A 20,248-nucleotide genomic window follows, 5' to 3' on the forward strand; every position below is an offset into this window, starting at 1 on the left:
TGCATGTATTTTATGGGTCTTATTGAGATATTCAGGATCTGTGACTAAGGAAAGCTAGTATGGGAAGCCAATCAACGTCGATTACACAGCAATTTTGGGTGAAATTAAAAAGCGCCCGCTAAAGGAAATCAAACTTGATTTAGGAACCCGTAGTATTTACAAAACGACGGATATTGCGACGGATTGGAAATTCTATTTGAATAACCGTATAGGTGGACGGTTTCCCACAGTAGAAAAATGTGATAGGGCACTCGGTCAAATATAAAAAAGACGAAGGCAGTTTGTTATCAAAGGGCACTGTGTTCGACCTATGGCAATCAGAATTAAGAGACAGCAATTAATCAATTTCTGTGTCGATGGCCTGAATGAAAGTCGAGGCGAATCAAATTTATATTGTTACACATGCTCACCAGTTTGTCAGAAATATCGGAGGTGAGACTTTTGGGCATCCACAATTTTATTTAGAACAGGATTTAGTGGTGATTTTCTCTTTCTAAAGTCACTGCCATCTGAAGATTGTGCCTTACATCTTACCAACCAACGTACAAGCCAACAAAAAAGTTCGTCGTACACCCCTGAGCCATAAGTAAAGTATTATTGTAAAGCAAATTTGAGACAATTTTTTTTTTTTTTTTTTGCCGAACCTAGAGGTCGTCATTTTACAACAAAACTAGAGTAATCGATATACTTTCTTATACAAAGTATAATGATTTGCGGTTCGTTCTATTGGATAAGTACCAGAACGGGGTAATTAAAGTCAATGAACTATAGTACAAAAAAATTGTCTCTTCGAAACTAGAAGTTCGATGTATCACACTATAAAATCCGACTGTCCGACGACCCCTACTTTAGGCCAAAGGAATTTTCTATTTATTTATTTTATTTAAAATTTTGTTTTTAATTGCCTAGCAGAAATATTTAAGACTCTGGGGTGTACGGAAAATTTTGTAGTACCATGCACCCCTTCCTGATACGCTCTCATAGAGGTCAGTTACTGTAGATAACAATGGCATCATATAGAAGTATTCACATATTTCGGCGTGGTGGATCGTGAGTTCATATAACTTATAAAATTTTTTCTTTGCTGCAGCTTATTTCTTTCATAAATTGCAATTACTGGCCTAAAACTGTTTCAGGCGATTCCATCCTAAAATCTAGCTCTTCACTCTGTTAGAAAACCAAGGAGAGACGAATTTGGTTCTATTTTTTCTACCAATAACCTTTTCAGCGAAAGTCATCAATTCAAACAAAATAAGTTGTAACTGTAATCTTATGCTCATTAACTTTCCCTAGACCATTAGTCACTGCCGTAGATTCTGCACCAGCTTCTTCAGAGATTTCGAAGAAAATCATCCTCCTTACACTTGAAATTTGTTCTTCCTTGTATTCGATTCAAGTTCTTTAAGCCGTCTGAGGTAGGACTTAAATGCTTAATTTGGACTCTCCGCACTTTTTGTTAATAAGCCCAATATAGCATATATATATGGAGCACAGTTCAGTGAGGTTCTTAGCTCTCAACTACCCGAGACTGAAGCTTAAACCACTTCAAGTTTCATACTCAAATTTATTCCTTGAAAGGTCGGGCAAAAGACTACAGTCGCCAACCTTTTTCACAAAGCTTTGAGTGAAGTATTTTTTAAGTGAACATCTGTATGTACATACATACATATGTACCTATGTGCTACAAGCTTTTCATTTGCTTATGCCACTTAAATTGGGCCAGTAAAAATTGCCTGTCAACTACTTATGTATGGATATGGCGAGTGAAAAGCGAAACACCTTCAGCGTGCAGCGGGGCGTATACGTAACATTTTTGTTGCGTATCCACAGTGGTGGCATACATAGTACAACAAAGGCTACTTTATAGTACATCGAAATATCGCACATACTCACATTCTATACTACAATCACCACAACAAACAACATACAACAACAACAACAGCTATAAACATTAACGAATGAAATGTGCCATTTTAAGCGCCTTTACGAGCCATGAAGCTTTGCAATTGTACAATATTACATGTAGAATATGTATGTATGTATGTATGTATGTATGTATATATGTTAGCAGCTGTCATATGCACTCGCAGACAAAGACAAGCAGCCAAACATTCACTTTGCTGCGACTAAAAATGCAATAAAAATTGTGCATTTAAATCAGTTCAAACGACACTACCCTATTACATACATACATACATACATACGTAGTGACATGCTGCCTTATGGGCGAACATTGTGCTTTAACAGCTCCACAAAACATGTTTTGCTGTTGTCGTACCTGTGGCTTTGTTCACTTTGTGTATGGATTTACACATACATACGTAGGTTGGTAATACATACATATGTACATAAATATATCGATATGGTTGAATGCCAGTCAAGTGTTTTGAAGTTGAATTAAAGTTTTTATGTATCGCCCAATTGTCGAAATTCAACATTTTTTCATACTCTATTGAATTTTGATTGTCACCAATATTGACTGCTTTATGCGAATGACAACTTTGAAGTCCACCTCCAAAACTTATAGCAAATTTACAGGAAAGTTTAAAACCAAATTTCTTCAGTAGCATTCGAAATTAGACCGAGAAAGGAACCTGGATTTTCATTTGCAAAATATATGCGTATATATTTGTATGTATGGATGAGATGTCTACCAGTTCCTCACTGACTAATATGCCAAATATATACCAATTCAGATTTTAAATAAGTTCTTCGATTATATTGGTCTGAGAGCCTCCTGGAAGGTTAAAAACTAAATTGCCAACTTCTACATAAGAAAGTATCTCGAAGGTGTACAACAAAATATAATATTTCCTTCTCTAATGACGGTTTCACACGGGGTTTTGTCAAGATGTCTAAATTACAACTATTTATTCCAAATATGAAGCAAATCTGACCATAAATGGGATTTTTTTTAGGATTGTTCTCAATCCCTGCGCCACCTATCGGTATACAAGCGCACTGATCTTTCTAAAAAACTTTGCACAAACAATCAATAAGTTTGTGTACTGGTTCGATGGTGTTGTGGCTTTTTCTAAATCCAATTTGATGGTAAGGTATAAGCTTTTGTTCTTCTATAATTGGAGATAAGCCTTTTTAGAAAAACTTCCATAATTATGGCAGTGATTGGTAATAAGCTATCGGCATGATGAAACTTTCTCTCTGCATTTTTTCCGGGCTTGAGAATCATTTTCACCTGTAAGTAAGTAATGTAAGCTGTTTCTTTGGTTTAAGATTTTTAATTGCCGTTTTACTTCAGCTCGGTGTAGCGTTCATTTCATTTGTTATACTGACAGGGATTCTATATTTTGTAAAAACAGATTTTGAGTTTCGACCAAAAGTGGTCGCTTTTTCTAAATCGATTTTAGCACAGTTATTATTGTCCATTCTTAGGGCAGATTGAGATAGAATTGGCCTTTTTATCTTACTTGCTGCCTTCCAGAGAGAGTAATCAGTTGCTGCAGTTGCATCAATACTGTTTAGGTAATTGTGTATTCGAGCATTTTGTTCAATTTTTTAAATATCTTTGAGTTCTTTTGTGAGTGCATTTAATCGCTTTCTGCCCTTGGAGTAACTGATTTGGTGCCACCTTTTTCTAGCTAACCGTTTTTCTTGCAGCTTTGCCTGAGGCCTGTAGCTTGTGGGGAGATTGTAGTACCTACTCTTTTCTTAAGAGGAGGGGTTGAATTCCAGGAAGCTTATTTCAGGCAGGTTTTAAGGTGCTCAATAGCCATAGTAATATCTTCTTCAGATTTTCGAGCAAGTTACTATTCTTCGAAATGACCTCCATTCGGGTTTCAGATAATATAGGCTGCATTGTTGGGGGTGATTCAGTAAAGTTTCTATTGAGTTGAACCAAACAGTGGAGTGATCAGAAAATAGCACGAGCAGCATAATATTGATGCTATCGTACAGCTGCCGTCCCTTATAGAGGTGGCCAACGGGCTCCCTTATCTGCATTAACAGCCTTTATTTGCATTAACTCATGCATTATCCTCTTTTAAATGTGCATGAGCAGTCGAACAAATGCACCCAAAATTTGCTAACTGAATTTGCCGATGTCATGCTGGCAACGCTGCCGTCATTTGGCAACCGTTTGACCTTATGCGCATTTGTGTGCTAGTTAATCTGCATAAGCATACCCGTCTGTCTCCCGTTTTAGGTGTGATTAGACGCGGGAGTCTTTTTTAAAGGACTTTTGAATTTCAAATTTAAGATTACTTCAAAAATTAAAAAAAAAATCTACATTATACAATATGGATACTAAATGAATGAATAAGTATTAAAAAAATTTTATTTTTTTGGTCCACAAGGACGAATAGGTATTGAAATTGTCGTTCGAAAAAATTTAATTTTTTGAAGCTAATAAAGTTAGAAGGACGGAATTCGAGTATGTGGTTGCGTGTATATTAGGCCTTTTTCTAAAACAAATCCTGCAAATTTTCAAATATATGCCAAGATAAAATTTAAAAATGGCATTATTTTCTCTTTTATTTGATACCCTCACTTTTATTATTCGTTGAAGCGAATTTTTTAAATAATTTTTTTTTAATAATTTATAAATTTAAATTTCAAAGCCCTTTAAGAAAATTCTGACACAAGCGAGAAAATCCAAAAACGCCGTTTTACTATCTTTGGTCCCTAGTTTCGCGAATATATTGATTTTTTGTGCGTAAAATTGATTGTCGCACAATGATATCAAAGCAAATGTGGAGGTTTTTGCGCACGTTTTGATGAAATATTTTATTTTCTCCAATTTATACATTTTTTCACATGACCGCATTTAAATATCGCATTCCGCATCGAAAAATAAATATAAAACATACTTTTTGCTAATAAAAATAAATTAGCAGTTTGAAATTACCTTAGTCAAAGAAAATATGCAAGTTTGTTGTAGCAAAATCACCATTGCATAACTTCTTTCAACATAAAAGCTATGTACGTATGTATATGTTTCTAAGGTATGCGTGTGCGTGTGCGTGCACACAATTCTACCCAAGAATCAAAAACCAAAATCCGGCTGCAGCAATTTTTATTCAACTTCAAAGCGCCTTTCAGCTACATTAAATATCAAAAGGCAGACTAATTCTACCTCTGCGCGTAAACATTTTGTCACATAAGCACAATCACAACTTTTCAATCGCTTGTACATTGCACGTTTGCGTAGCTGGAGAGTGCGAAAAAAATCTAAAAAATTTTTGGTATGCAAATAAAAGTTTTAAGGTTGACAAACATTTTTTTCCCATCCACTAAAATATTTAAGAATAAAAATTTTGTATTTCTTACGCCAAAAATTACTTCTAATTTGTTTATAACAAACCGTATGACTTAACATCAGGCAGCTGTTAAACGGATATACTTAAATCCATACATACTTAAATGGATAGAAAAATTTTCGGCATACTGAAAATTTTTTACATTCCATCCTCGCTCCCACAGCGACCATGGATGTATGTATGTAGCTTGCCCAAAACCATTTGGGTCAACAAACCGATGATGTTCGTATGGCTTAAATGAGCCATGTTAACAAAGTTAAGCTTAGTTATTTTGGCAAATACGTTAGCACATGTGTTCACGTACATATGTATGTATGTTTTTATGAATAGAGTATTCTTGTATGTAAATTTAAATGTCCCTACACACAAGTGTCCCTGCAGCAAAATTTGGATACGTCTGGCAAAGCGCTAGTTCCCCCCTATAAATTTCGGAACTGTCTTTGAGCTATTGCAAAATGAATGCAGAGCGGTGCAGTTAAAACTTACATTGTATTTGTAGGACCTGTATTAAACAGGTTCCTCCTCCTTCTATACCCAAAGTACGACCGAGCATTCTTCCATATGCACCTTATAGTACTTGTTTAACAAATTTCAAAGAACATTCATGCAAGAAATATTTTTTTCAAAAAATTCATTACTTTCCCAAAAAATAATACAAAGGGTCGCTTAATGATACTGCCGCAAAAAAGAATTGCGGCCATTTTTATTTCGCTAGACTAGCTTTATCAGTTGTTCCAAAAAAAAATTAAGTGTATTAAAACATTAAGGATTAATATAATTTATTCTTTATTTAACAGCATATAATTTGAAAAGATGAGTCTTAAAAAATCTATAGTCAATTTTTAAAAATTCAAAGCAGCGAATACAATATGATCTGTGGCATTTTAAAAAAGAGAAATTTTGACAGCTGTCAACTGCCCAAATTTTAATTTGACATAATATTTGTGATCCACCTCTCTCAAAACTTAATAAGTGGCATTTTAAAAAATAGTTTATATTCATATGGCAGCTGTCAACTGTAAAACTGTAGCTCAACTGTTTTAGGCTGTACAAACAACCGTTACATACCCTTGTGTACAAGTGAAAGGATTTATTTGGGATAGATGGAGAACCAAGACCACCCCTTTTCAAGTTAGCTAGCGCAAGTTTAGAACCAGTTTGATTTGCTGCTGGGATATGAGAAATTATTTTATGTAGAGTATTTGCTGATTACACATAAAATTCAATTGAGCGAGATGAAATTTAAATTAAAGTAAACACAATTTGTGATCCCTCATTGAATGCCAACGATTATTTGATTCGAAATCTCTTTTTGTCGACAAGTTGTGTGTGTGTGTGTACTTTTAAATGTGCCAATATTTTGTTAATCATGTAAGCCATACGAATTTAAATGTTTAGAGCACCTGTAATTATTTGACATTTCCACAATTCCTATCCGACCAAGCATTATTTATTTCAGCATTTGAACGGCGATTTTATTTTTATGAGAAGCTGTTTTTCATGGCAGAAATACACTCGGAGGTTTGCCATTGCCTGCCGAGGGACGACCGCTGCTAAGAAAAAACCTTTTTTCTATATTTTTTTTTTGCGATGTTGCTTTGACCAGGGCTTGAACCTAGGTGCTGAGCAGTGAAAGCGCGCACTGCTTACCACTACACCACAGCGGCCGACCAACTAACTAATATTTTCGGGGCATTGTCTACTAGTTTAAAGTCAAGCTTTCGTAAATCCAAATAAATTCCAATGGAAAAACAGTACCGATTTTTATTTTATTTTTTATAATTTATTTTTATTTTTTTTGAGAGTGGCGCACCTTACTAAACATATTATTAGTGTATTCAAGCGATCATTTGGCGCATCAAACGTTAATTTCAAAGGGACCGCATTTATTGAACAATACAATGTCGGCCTGTTTGAACTATTGTACGCTCGCTCAACAACGATATTGCTTTGATTCGGTAATTTTTAATTCACATGGCATATATTAGTATACATATATGTATGTATACATATATGTATGTACGCGCAAAGATGCCTTGTCCTACACCCGCGTTGGAATAAGTAAGTGCTCAGAATTCGTTTCGCTCAAAAGAAACAATAGCATGATTCCCTCGAAATCTATTTTTGCTTTGAAATATTATCTTTGTGAATTGATATGGTTGGCTCTTCCAAGAAGGTGATGCATACGTTTTCAAGTATATATATTTATATATTTATTTATCTAACCTCTATTACATTTTTTTTGCTACATAATGCGAATTTAATCTTAAAAAAAAAAATCATTTTTTCTTAGTATTTGATGGCATTGCTGGTGACCCACCCAACACCAATTCGTCAAAGGAACGTCAGATTGTTAGAAAATATTGCCACCGTCCTTGAAAGTGTGCAGAAGTGCCCGTGGTAGACAATTCCTCGTCGTGCACAAGAATTTAGTATTTCACATACTTCAATTTGTCGTTTTTTGCGTGAAGACTTAGGTCTGCACTCGTGCAAGATCCAAATGGCCCAAAAGGTCAAAGGTAATGGCCATATGTAACAGCGTTTGGAAGGGAACCGAATGACCGAAAAATTATATTCAGGGACGATGTGAATTTTTAGATGTAAGCAAACATAATTGCCAACATAGAAGCCAACCTCCACGAGGTTCACGAAATATCAATTCACAAAAGTTACAGTTTGGTGAAAATTTGGGGCCAGCGACGACGTTGCGGCATACTTTTACGGACAAACACATTCGTGAGGTCATTACTGCCTACAGCGATACTGCATGCGAATGGTGATCGATTGATCATGCTCGTGGAAAAAAGACAACCTGTAATTCAGAAGAACACACACAGAGGTCGCAACGATGGGCATTCTGCATTGCCGACTTGGAGTAGGGTTATCTCTCGCAGAGGTGACTTGAATCGTTCACCAAAATCATGAAGTTTAGACGCCACAAGACTTTTTATTGTGGAGATTCCCAAAGTCGCAGGTCTATGCCACAATCGACGAAGTCAATGTAGCCCATCGGTTAAATTTGAAGGGAAAAACCAAGTCCAGAAGGACACAAGGTATGAATAAATAGGTCGATTCGGGACAATAATTTGCAAAAGTTGATCGGTAGATCATACCGTTCTACAGTGCGTCCGAAATCCAAAATTGCGCCCAAATTTCGAAGCTTTAAAGTAATGATTCGCAATTTCGTACTAGGGAAATTTCGGGGTCACTTATCACGAATCCGCTGTCAAAATTGCAAAATTCAAAATGGCGGATCCAGTATTGCGTCTTTTAAATTTTTAGCTTTTTAACAAAGATTTTGTTTATGCAGTTTTATAGCCCACTTAATTTCAGTTTCATAAAGTGCAAGTTTTAAGTAGCTAGGGCTTATCGTTAATTAAAATTTCAGTATCAGATTTTCAGCAGCTGAATTTCATTTTATTCAGTAGCTAATACTTTTCTAAGTAACCTCCAATAGTTTTAAAAACGCCATTGGACAGCGTATTTTTCCTTTTTCATTTAATGCAATGCAAATTTTGTTAAAAAAAAAACATACAAAAATACCATTATATTTGCTCATAAAATCCCCTGCTCTTTTTTCTAGTTACTTAATTCTCAAACTGCTATGCGCGCAATGCTACATCGTTTATCAAAACAGAACCCTCATTAAATAAAATTGCTTTAATTCATATTTTCTTAATAAATAGTTTCTAAACTGCTTCATAAATTAAAATAAACGCGCAATAAAAATTAACTCCAAACACCAAATAGCATTTTGGCGTTGCTTTGTGCCGAAAAGTGACTGCTTAATTTTGCACATTTTAAATTGAGTAATTTTCAATGCTTCATAAGACAGACTCCTCTCTCTATCTGCTTGCCACTCCATTGCTGAATGCCGACACCATTATCCATCGAGTTGATTCCATTATTTATTTAGTTTACTTTCACTTGTCCTTTTTCTGCTGTCGCTGGTCGGTTGTCGAGAGCCAGCGTGTTATTATCAATTGAGCACTAAAAGCCAATTTAACTGATGTGACATCGTCTGCCAACAACAACCGAGAGTTAATTGATTTCTGCACATCAACTTAAACTTTGACACTGACTTCCGCTTCCGCTTTGGCGGCTGCCTACGGAAATTGCCGGAATGCTTAAGCGAAGTTATCTTAACGTTTAATTGCACGGCATGATATTGTAGGGTTGAGCTTCGCAGCCACCCAAACTTGCGATTTTAAAGCGAAAAAAGCAAGAAAAAAATAAACGAGTAATCAATTTTCAAGCAAAAAAAACACAACCGACTTTGATTCTCATACAAAAATCTACGGAACTAAACCAAATTATTATGGGACCATTTTTTGAAGTCAGTTAAAATGCTATGTCATGCTAAGTAATATTTAGAAATAAGCAAACATGTTTTCTTGACACCCCGTTTAGGCTAAATTATGTATACATCTATATCATTAGAAAGGTATTTTGAAGGTGAAGTGCAGAAAATAACTCAAATTTCAGATAAGTTTAAAATAAGCGAAAATTTCAATTCAAAATTGACACTAATATAAATGCCATACATGTAGGTACATGTCGAGGGAATGCCTCCTAAATGTATGCTTTAATATTGACCGTGAATTAAATAAACGCGCTACGAAACAGTTTAGGTAAAGAAAAGAATGAAAGTGAAGGAAAAGATATAGATAAAAATGAAAAGATAAATTTAAAAATAAACATAACGATAAAGACAAAAACGATCGGCACAAAGATGGAGATAAAGAAAGTGTTAGAGATAAAGATACAACTGAAAAATGAGATATGTTATGTTATGTTATGTTATGTTATATTAGGTTATGTTATGTTATGCTAAGTTATGTTATGTTGCTGAACACATTTAACCTCAACTCAACACAGTTACTTCAAATCGTCTCAATTAACCTCACATCGATCCCTCTCAGTTCACCTCTACTCAACTTAACTCACCCCACCCGCAATTCGCCTTATTTCATCTCAACTCAATTCACCTCTCCCCTTTTCAACTCACCCCAACTAATGTTATTTCACCTCAACTCACCTTAACTCACCTCAATACATCTCACCTTAGCTCAACTCAACCTAATTCAACGTAACTTACCTAAGCTCTCCTCACCTGACTCAGTTCACTTCACCTTAACTCAACTCAACTCAGCTCCACTTAATTTAAGTGGTTGAATTTCAACAGCTGGGCTAACACTCGTAGCTATTATTCTGTGTAGATATGATTTAAATTGGAGAATTCGTGAATGCTTCGGAAATAATGAAATCAACGAACTAATAATCTCCATGATTCATGGAATCTGGTTATCAATTACAAAGTTATTATTGTTCTTTCGCTTACATACATACATATGTATGTATGTATAAGATACAAGTATTTTATAAGAAGCAATTCCATATGACGAGTTCCCAAGCCTCACGTTTGCTTTAAGCATACATATTGTACATACATATCTACAATGTACATTCCTGCATATGTATGATAAACAATTTACCAACGATGACGTACAACCCATTACTACTGGTGATGCAAACGGCCTTATTTATGCTTGCCAAAATTTGTTAACATTTAATTAGCATGTGGCAAAAATCACTTGATGATTTGCTATCCAGTACAATGCGCAAGCAAATACATATGTATGTACATGCATGCATACGAGCTTTCGTAAATACATGTGTGCTTATATATTTGTAAATATCTGTAGGTAAGCAGGCAGCGGCTTTTGTTAGTTAACATTGTAAACAGTAAATAACTGCAACCCACTAAGCAGCCAGTAAATAACTCTAGCATGAGATTAAATATTTGCTGACGAGGTTAATTCATAAAAGTTGAAGTACGTATCTGTGGGCATTAGGGCGGCTCACAATTTCATAAAAAATTTCTCACTCTAAATTTTATAAAAATAATAATTATCGCCGATACACATTGCAGGTATGATACATTTTGAACTAGTTTAGCAACTCATATTCGATGTAAAACGACGTTCCCTTTTGGTATTTTAATCAGCACTTTACAAGAGGTTTCTCGGTCCCGGCGAATGTTGCCCGTTTGGTACGATACATTGGTTTTAAAGTAAATACTTAATAGCATATTTTATAGGAATGCACCCAAAAGAGCTTTTAAGCAAAGTCCGTGCTTATCTTAACCCTAAGATGGGCGACCAGTTGAAAATAATGGTGGCGATTCGAAGTGCAGGTACAAAATCCTTACCTTTTAAAAATACACAATTTCCCCTAAAATATCAACGCTCTATGTAGGTTTTAAAAATTTGTCGCAGCATACACTTAAATGAAAAAACAACCTAAGTGCGTGTAGTTGCCACGCGAGGAAGAATTTAAACTTAGACGCGGAGCACATTAGAGCAACACGATATGAAAACGAAAGCGATGAAAACTGAGCTCGCTTGCACGACATTGATATTATCGTTTGCATACCGCCGAGAGCGGCACGGTTGTCTGTACGAGGAGCGATTAGTTTTTGCAATAAGCGTGACTGTTTCACAAATGAAAGCATCTTACTCAATTTTTTAGTTGAATTGATTAAAAACAACCCATGCTTATAAAGATACATTGTATTTATATAAAAATATGGTTCAAGTTTTAACCAAAAGAAATTACACTGAATTACCACGCCAGCCAAACTGTCAAACTTTACATAGAATTTAGAAAAATTGAACCAAATTTAAATCAAATATTTTAACTTTTTAATCTGAATTAAAACAAAAATATGGGGTTTTACATGGCTTATAAAATTCTAGTAAAACAAGTGCAAGTTTTAAGCGGCAAGAAATTGGATTGAAGGCTTTTGCGGGTTTTTTTAGACTACCTTTAATTTTTAACATTTTCTTGCAAACGTTCGTTCGCATTTTAATCTACAAGAAATACACTTTTATATGGTAAAAAGTGCAAAAAGTCGCTAGTAAAAAATAAATATGAAAAATCCACTAGATTTTTAGCCACTTAAAACTTGCAGTTCATGTTTATGTTCATGTTCCTCATGTACATGTTCATTTTTATCTTAATATTCGTGTTTATGTTCATGTTCATAGTCGTCTTTATCTTTATCTTGTTCTCTTTTTTTATTTCTATCTTTATCTTCATCTTCATCTTTACTTCACCTTTATCTTTCTTTTTGTTTATATTCTTGTCTTTGAATTACTCTTTCCACGCCCAATTGCCGTTCGAGCTCGATTAAGAAGTTTCACTTCAATAAATCAATACTCAGACTCAAAAGTGCGGGAATATTGATTTTTTCAGCGAAAATGAGAATGATGTAAGCCTTCAAAAATGTGTCGGAGTTATTCTTCTGCAAAAATGGTGTCATTTCGAATCGATTTTGCTCTATTTAAGTAAACTTTATAACCAAAGCTTTTAATAACTTTTACTTATTAGCCACCCTAATTTTACATTACTCCAATTCTGTTCGTTCGTTATAATGAATATCGGTATATAGCCTATGCTTAGGTTTCAACACCAATTATTAAGTTAAACTACCGCAAAATTAAAGGCACTGAAAATATTTAAATTTAATTTTATAGTCCAAACATTTAAGTTTCTAATCGAATCACGAATGTGGGAATATACGTAACAATAATTACTTTTAATTATTGTTTAAATGTTTAATTTGTGTGCATGAATAATTAGCGCCATGTGCGTAGGCACGCGTACAAATAAAACTGTACACAGATATGTATTTGGCGTTAATTGGGGAATTTTTTTTTTTTTTTGAGCTTATTGACAATCATATCATTCCTAATTTTGATAAACGATTTAGAACATCTGGCAACACATATAAGTATATATGAGTTAATCCACGTCAAATAGACCAGTGGTTGGAATCGACCATTTTTGAATTTAAATTTTTTTTTTAGAAATTTCAAAATTTCGATTCAAAGGGCGATCTGCAGCTCTCAAGAAAAACGAAAAATTCATATTAAATGACGCACAAGGAATCGAAAAGAAAATTTCTTCTGCCAAAATTACTTAAAAAAAAAAACGAAAAATAAAAAATATAGAATTCTGAAGCCTAAAAAATCATAGACGCAAAACTTATATAAATTTTTAGCAAAATTTTTTTATACAATACCTCCAACTGATCTTGAAAGATCCTGAATGTGTTTTTTTTTTTCAAACAAGAACTTCGAAAGAAAAGTAAGCTCGTTTGTTCGGCGGATTAAAACTCACAGTTCTGCACCGATTTTTTTTAATGTTTAATTTAATTTTTTTTTTTTTTTTAAGTTAATCTGGCTAAAAATGACTTCGGTATATCGAGGGGGCGTGGCATCTGCTGCTATCTTTATTCCGAACTGCCGAATTTGAGTTAACCCCTCACCGTGAAAACAACACTTTCGGCCGGTTTCACCAGCAATTTAAATGGCCAATTCTATATGAAATTCAAAAAATTAAGATTATATGTCACTTAATTTTCTTTCGTGAAATTGGTTGTTAGGGTTTCACAAAAAACGATGTGTTTCGAATTCAAAAATTCATATCTTAAAAAAAAACACTCTTCTTAAAAAGGCAGGATCTTTGCAGGTCACTTGGGGGTATTGTGTAAAAATAAATTAGCTTAAAATTTTAAAAATTTTTGCTTCTACGATTTTTTTGTTTTATATCAAAATTCTAGAAATTTGTTTATTTTTTAATATTTATATACATATATTTTATATGCCTAAATATCACTTTCGTAACGAACCCAGACCTACTGATGTAACTATAATAGTTTTTTTAGTCAAACAATAAACTTTCCAACTACCAGAAATTGTGAAGTTTAGAAATTTTTTCTTTGGCAGAACTATGTTATATGGAAAAACAAAATTGGTAACCAAAATTAATCCAAATCAAAAATGGTCGTTTGCAACCATTTCTCGATTTGACATCGATGGACCCATATATTTTTATATATACGTACATACATACACATACGCATTGTATTACTACAGCGTGTGATAGTTGCTAACTATGCACCATTTATGCTGCACAAATGAACAAATGGAACCACACAACCTATTTTCAGATGATCTACTCGTGTTACGGCATTAAAGTTAAGTGTTGGAATTTAATCCATTCATTCCGCGAACTGCTAACCTACTCAGCTAAATTGAGTAGCCGACCTGGATGAGAGCTCATAAGCAAAAAAAAAATAAAAATAAAACAACAAACAAAGTACTACGAGAACTATCACCATGGTCACATATTTTATTTATTATTTTTTCCCTCTTCTATCCTTCAGCTTTCACTCGAACATAAATTATAGCATACCTTGAGGCGCTTACGCTTACACTTGTTGACTAAACGCGCTGTGTGGCCGCAAACACCACTCATTTACGGAATTAATTTATGGTTCCTCAAAAGTACGTTTTGCATAGCAGCCTAGAACTGACTGCGCCCACCCGTCGATAAAGAATAAAACCTTGTCACCATGCAAAAAAAAATTAGACAAAGAAGCAAGAAGGAAATATGAAAGCAAGATATGCTATGACAACAATATTGACGCTAAATAGCTCTCAATGGCTGTCATTATTCTACCAACATATTTACTTGCTCTTCATTGAAAAGCGAGTCAAATATAAGTAACACTAAGCAGTTAAATACAAAAAAAAAATAGAAAAATATTGGCTGATATCGCTCTCAAAAGCAACCAGTACAAAGGCTAAAGTATACACCAACAATAATAAGTGGAGTATATGCTTAATAAGCCTTGAATAATATGTCCTTTGTTCATCAGCGTGTTGCTCGCAAATAACTATGCAAAGTGGCTTAACATTCGCACACACACACACACACTAAACACACGCATCTACAAATGCACACACGGACATACCAACCTCATTCAAAATAGCCGAGTCTTCACTTTATACGAAGCTCTCATCAACATTATCATCACCTTCATCATTATCATTTTACGGTACAAGCCGCATGCTGACATACATACATACATTGCCACCCCAGTGCTATCACACAAAATTTATTGAACTCACACACTTTTGTTTTTTTTTTTTTTTTGTGTTGATAACATACCTATCTCTTCTTTATACAAACAAACACTTACATGCGAGCGCACCCGCATACGCCCGTCAATCCTTACCAAAAAAAGCAAGCTCCCTCCGGCTCATTCACTACTACTTATCCGAAATTACGCTACACTGTCACTATCACTCGTAAAAAAGCGTAAAAGCGAAGAATGGGGGTTAATAATTTAATACCGTAATAGTGTCATCATATTGCAATGCAATGTAGAAACCATCGATGAGCGCCCACTTTCATTGCCATACCAGTAGTAGTTCTATTAATTTGTTGGTTTGTTCATTCAGCTACTCGCTTATTGAATTTGCGCGTTAAGCGGATATACATACATACATATGCATGTACATATGAATAGTCATACATCCCTGCAGAAAAATATTATCAATTGATAGAAAATAACCCATTTGTAGTTAGCTTTTTTGCGGGATTTCTATAAAACATATAACTTGTGGTTGGCTAAAAAAAGCTTACATTAAACGGCGTTTCCACCCTGCAATTAACTAAAATAACCAACTTATAGTTAACTGTTTTTCGGGATTTCGATAAATAACTAACTTTTCATTAGCTACAACAAAACTACCTTTAAATGAGTTGTAAAGTCGTGCAGGAGTCATGCACACGTTATCGGAAGTTTGTTTTCTTTCCAAGTTTCTATTTAAATATCCTCCTACAAAAAGTTCTTTGAATACACTTTTTTCTGCACTTCGTAGATTATTTTTCCAATTCAGGACAAATAAAATAAAGATCGAAATTTTACAGTATTATTTTGATGTTATGTCTGATGCAACCCAAATGTGGGACCACCTACAAAAGAACATGTAAACAAGTAAGCAAATACATATTTATGTAATGTTAAATAAATTAAATTTCAAATATATAAAAAATTTAAAAAATCTTTTGTCATTGATAGTTTATGTCCAAAAGTAGTTAGCTATAAGTTAGTTGACATCTAATACAGAGGAAATCAGTGATCACTATTTTGCGGCCATCGCCCTTCAAAAGTAGTTAGTTACGGCCAAAGGAAATAGTTAATAAATAGTTACCACTAGTTAATAGTTAGCTACAAACTAGTCTCATTTCCTGCAGGGTATTTAATATCCTGCACTTCGCAGACACTTTTTCGAATAGAGGACAAATAAGAGGCAGATCGAAATTTCATATTATCATTTTGAAGTTATGTATGACCGAGTTCGAATATGGGACCACCCACAGTAGAATATGTAAAAAAATATGAAATGTAATAAAATAAAATAAAAAAGTAAATGAAAAAAAAAATATTTTGTTTTTCCTATTGATATTTTATGTCCAAAAGTAGTTAGTTACAAGTTAGTTACATCAAATACGGAGGTAACCACCCTTGACTACATCTAATGCAGAGGTGCCCAGTGGGAAAAGTAGTAATGCATTACATGCGTGATAAATAAATATAATGTACTTCTTATGAGTTCTCAATCATATTACTGCTAACTATGTAATCAGCATTCGAATATATTCAGAAAGTTCCAAAAATTTCATATTAAAACACATTCATTTCTCGATACTAGGTAATGCAAAATTTGAATGCCCCACTTTTCTTATGACGTCGCCCTGGGAAAAAAAATGCATTTTCGAATGTGCAAAGGGTTGTTTTACTGATTATTTATTCGATTACTATACCTTCAATTTTCTCACTGGGTTACTACCCTTGACTATTTCGCGGCCATCGCCATAGAAATATAGTTAGCTTTCGTCAAAGAAAATATACAGATAATAGTGATTTTTAGCTCCTTCCTAATCAACTTAAAGTTAGCTTATAGCTAGATACATTTCCTACAGGGATACTTTACTACATACATATGTACCATTACATGTATGACTGAATATCCATATCCATGTACATACGTATACATGTAAATCTAGAAGTAGACTTTGGTGTGTCGCCTTTCAGCCCAGCTAAAACTGAGTATTTATCGGCTTGTAATATTAATGTATGTTCAATCGTGTGTGTGATAAACCTCTTTACGGTTGTAACAAGTGTTGTTCAATGTAATAATGTAAGCGTTTTTTTCACAAATTGTTACACTGTAGAAATTGCACTTTAAAGAAGCCAGATAAAAATTAAGGCAAATTCAAAAGAAATAGCACGCTTTCCGTTAAGTAATTTGAGTGAGCTTTGTGCAAGCTTCTAAACTTTTATCTACGCGGTTTCTGATACAGATCGGCCCATATTTGAAATAAAAATTATTACCAATAAATAAATAAACATAAGTTACCAGCAGCATCATTTTGAATTGCACTGCTATTTTTTTACTCGCAGCTATACATACATGTGCGAATCTCACGAGTTGCTTTTTCAGTGTCAATCCCTTTTTTCGCCGGAAAAACAAACGCTAGAGCATTTTTTTTTTGCAATTATTTAATTCAATGGAGTTCCAGAAACCAGTACATTAAAAATTAAATCAAGTATTTGAACAATTTTAGTCTTAAAATGAAATTGTTCAGTTTTTCATTGTCACTCAAAAAAATTTTAATTTTTTTTTTATAAATTTGGTAAGTTTTCAAATATAATGTTCATATTAGAGGCAATCAAAGTCGGTATCAAACACAACATATCTGTGAAGATGCAAGAGTGTGCCAGTAAATTTAAAAAAATGCCAGCGTGCAGAATATTTGTCGCAGCTATTTTGTAATTTTTAAAATTTAACGATTTTTCGATCTATAAACATCAAATGGTAAAAAGGTTCTTGCCAAAAGCAACTAATCTAGAGTAATAAAACTAGTGTGCCACCAAATGAAAAAATTGCATTGTTTATAATCAATTACGATGATTTGCGAAACAGAAATTTTAATTTTATAATTTTCATTGGCACACTCGAAATTCATTCCAGAATTGCTACATGCATACAGAAATTGACATATATATGCGTGAAGTATACTGTGGAAGAATCTTCCATGCCAATCAATATTTAATTACTTTTTAATAATATGACTTTTAAGTTAAGGTTGTGCGAGTAAACGTGTTGGCATACTGTGTATGGTTCTACGGGGCGTATACTAAATACGTTACATACACAACTGTGGGTATATGAGCACGAGCGGTTATTTTTAACCGACTTCCAAAAAAGTTCGGAATTTGTTTTCCTCCCCGATCATTAGATCATGATCAGAAATTAACGATAACCTTAAATCTTCATATGAGAATTGAAGTCGGTTTTGTTTTTTGCTTAAAAACTACTTGTAGTATATCTTTTTTAAGATTTTATTTAAATATAATCTCGCAACAGAATCTTGTTCTTTATAAAAACCTAAAGATAATGCATGGTGTAATTATAAGTGTGCCACCATTTTGGATCAAAAATACGTTTTTGCCAAAAATGTAACAACTCGTGAGCTTTACTCATTTATTTAGCTGCTCGCAATACAGAATCTTATAATAGAGTTCCCACTATATAAACATTGGCATGTTAATTGCTTAGCTTCTAAATTACAACATTATATGGCAAACTTTTTTTATGTACCTTACACGTGTAATAACAAACAACGCAGCTAACCGCAAAAAGCATTTGACGCGATAGAAACGTGCGCTGTTTTTAGCTTATAAATCACACTACACTAATTACTGCAAACTTATGTATATGTTTTTCTCAAAGTGTACTACTTTACACAGTCGAAAGCTGCTAATCAAACCCAAACATCGAGAGCATGTACGAGTAGTTAGTTACACGCAGTAAAGGAACTGTGTGTGTGTGTGTGCGCCAACCAATCGACCAGCATACACGCGCTAACCAACGAGAAGTACAAGTAGACTACCAGCGCCAACAAACACACAAATACACTTGCAATAGCGGGTATCTATGTTTGTGTGTGTGTGAATTTACTTCCATTGGACAGCAAAGTATTAGCGGATTCAATTGAGCGCGCTCAGTAGTAATTGGTGTGTTAAAGCCGTTGGACGAAAAATTGTGACCGAAAATGAGTTGAATAGTAAATTCGCGCATAAATTCATAAAGTATAGCTGAAAAGTGGTGGTACTAAAAAAAAAAAAAACAAAAAAAAATATTGGAAATAATTAATGAATGCAACAAAAGCTTTTACTGCTTGTAAGTCAGAGTTAAATAATGGTTTATTTATTTTTTTTTAATTAAGCAACAAATTGAAACGACTAAATTTGTCATACTTTAATTGCCACGCATACAATGAATGACTAAATCGACTAAATATTTATGTATGTATAGGAAAATGCTGAAGTTGCTAATCAAAAAATCAACAGTTGGTTGCCAGACAAACTACAACAGTTGGTTGTGTTCCCTCGCATTGACTTGCATGCCGACAACAGTGGGTTTTTGTTTTCCCCTTTTAGCAGAAACACAACGCCTTTTTAACTCTAATTCGCGCCAACACAATACTTTAGTAAATTCAAAGAAAAACAAAAACAAAAACAAAAAAATGTGTGAAAACAATATGCAAATTGTAGTCTTTAATATTTGTATGATAATGAAGTGGAAATTGTGAAAAAAAATTTTTGAAAGCACATCTTTATTTCAATTCGCAAAATATTATTTTCGTATGACTCAGCGACCAATTGGCAAATCACTAAAAGCGATAAACGAAAATTGTGGAAAAATAAAGAAGTGTACAAAATCCCAACGAAATTCAGATGGTCGCCAATGAGCCGTAATCATCATCGTCATCATCATCATCATCATCATCATATCATTACCGAGCAGCTTATCCGCGCGCGCGTTTGGTAAGCGCACACTCACCTACACATGTACATATGTATGTGCCTATATGTAGAGGAAATATCGATTGAATATTTTTTTTTCTTCCTTTTTTTTGGAGATATGGCAAGCAGCACTCATACGCCCTGTCCGGTCTGATTTTATTAAGTGCTGCATAGCTGTTTGCGCATTTGGTGACAGTCTGTTTCCGTTTTGGTGTTTTTTGTTTTGTTTTCTGTTTTTTTT

The 20,248-nt window shown here is 34.0% G+C and overlaps 1 protein-coding gene across 1 annotated transcript in view; it reads left to right on the forward strand.

The window, feature by feature from the left end:
• Positions 1-19,511: 19,511 nt before the first annotated feature.
• The window catches only part of LOC118747846 (adenylyl cyclase 78C), a 95,375-nt gene continuing 94,638 nt past the window's right edge, over positions 19,512-20,248 (forward strand). The window contains exon 1 of the mRNA XM_036482023.1: positions 19,512-20,028. Within this exon, the coding sequence (XP_036337916.1) occupies positions 19,949-20,028 (80 nt within the window). The 5' untranslated portion in view covers positions 19,512-19,948. The remainder of the gene's footprint in view (positions 20,029-20,248) is intronic.

Source organism: Rhagoletis pomonella, unplaced genomic scaffold, assembly GCF_013731165.1.
Source record: "Rhagoletis pomonella isolate Grant_MI unplaced genomic scaffold, Rhpom_1.0 Rhpom_scaffold_00012, whole genome shotgun sequence".
Lineage (NCBI taxonomy): Eukaryota > Metazoa > Arthropoda > Insecta > Diptera > Tephritidae > Rhagoletis > Rhagoletis pomonella.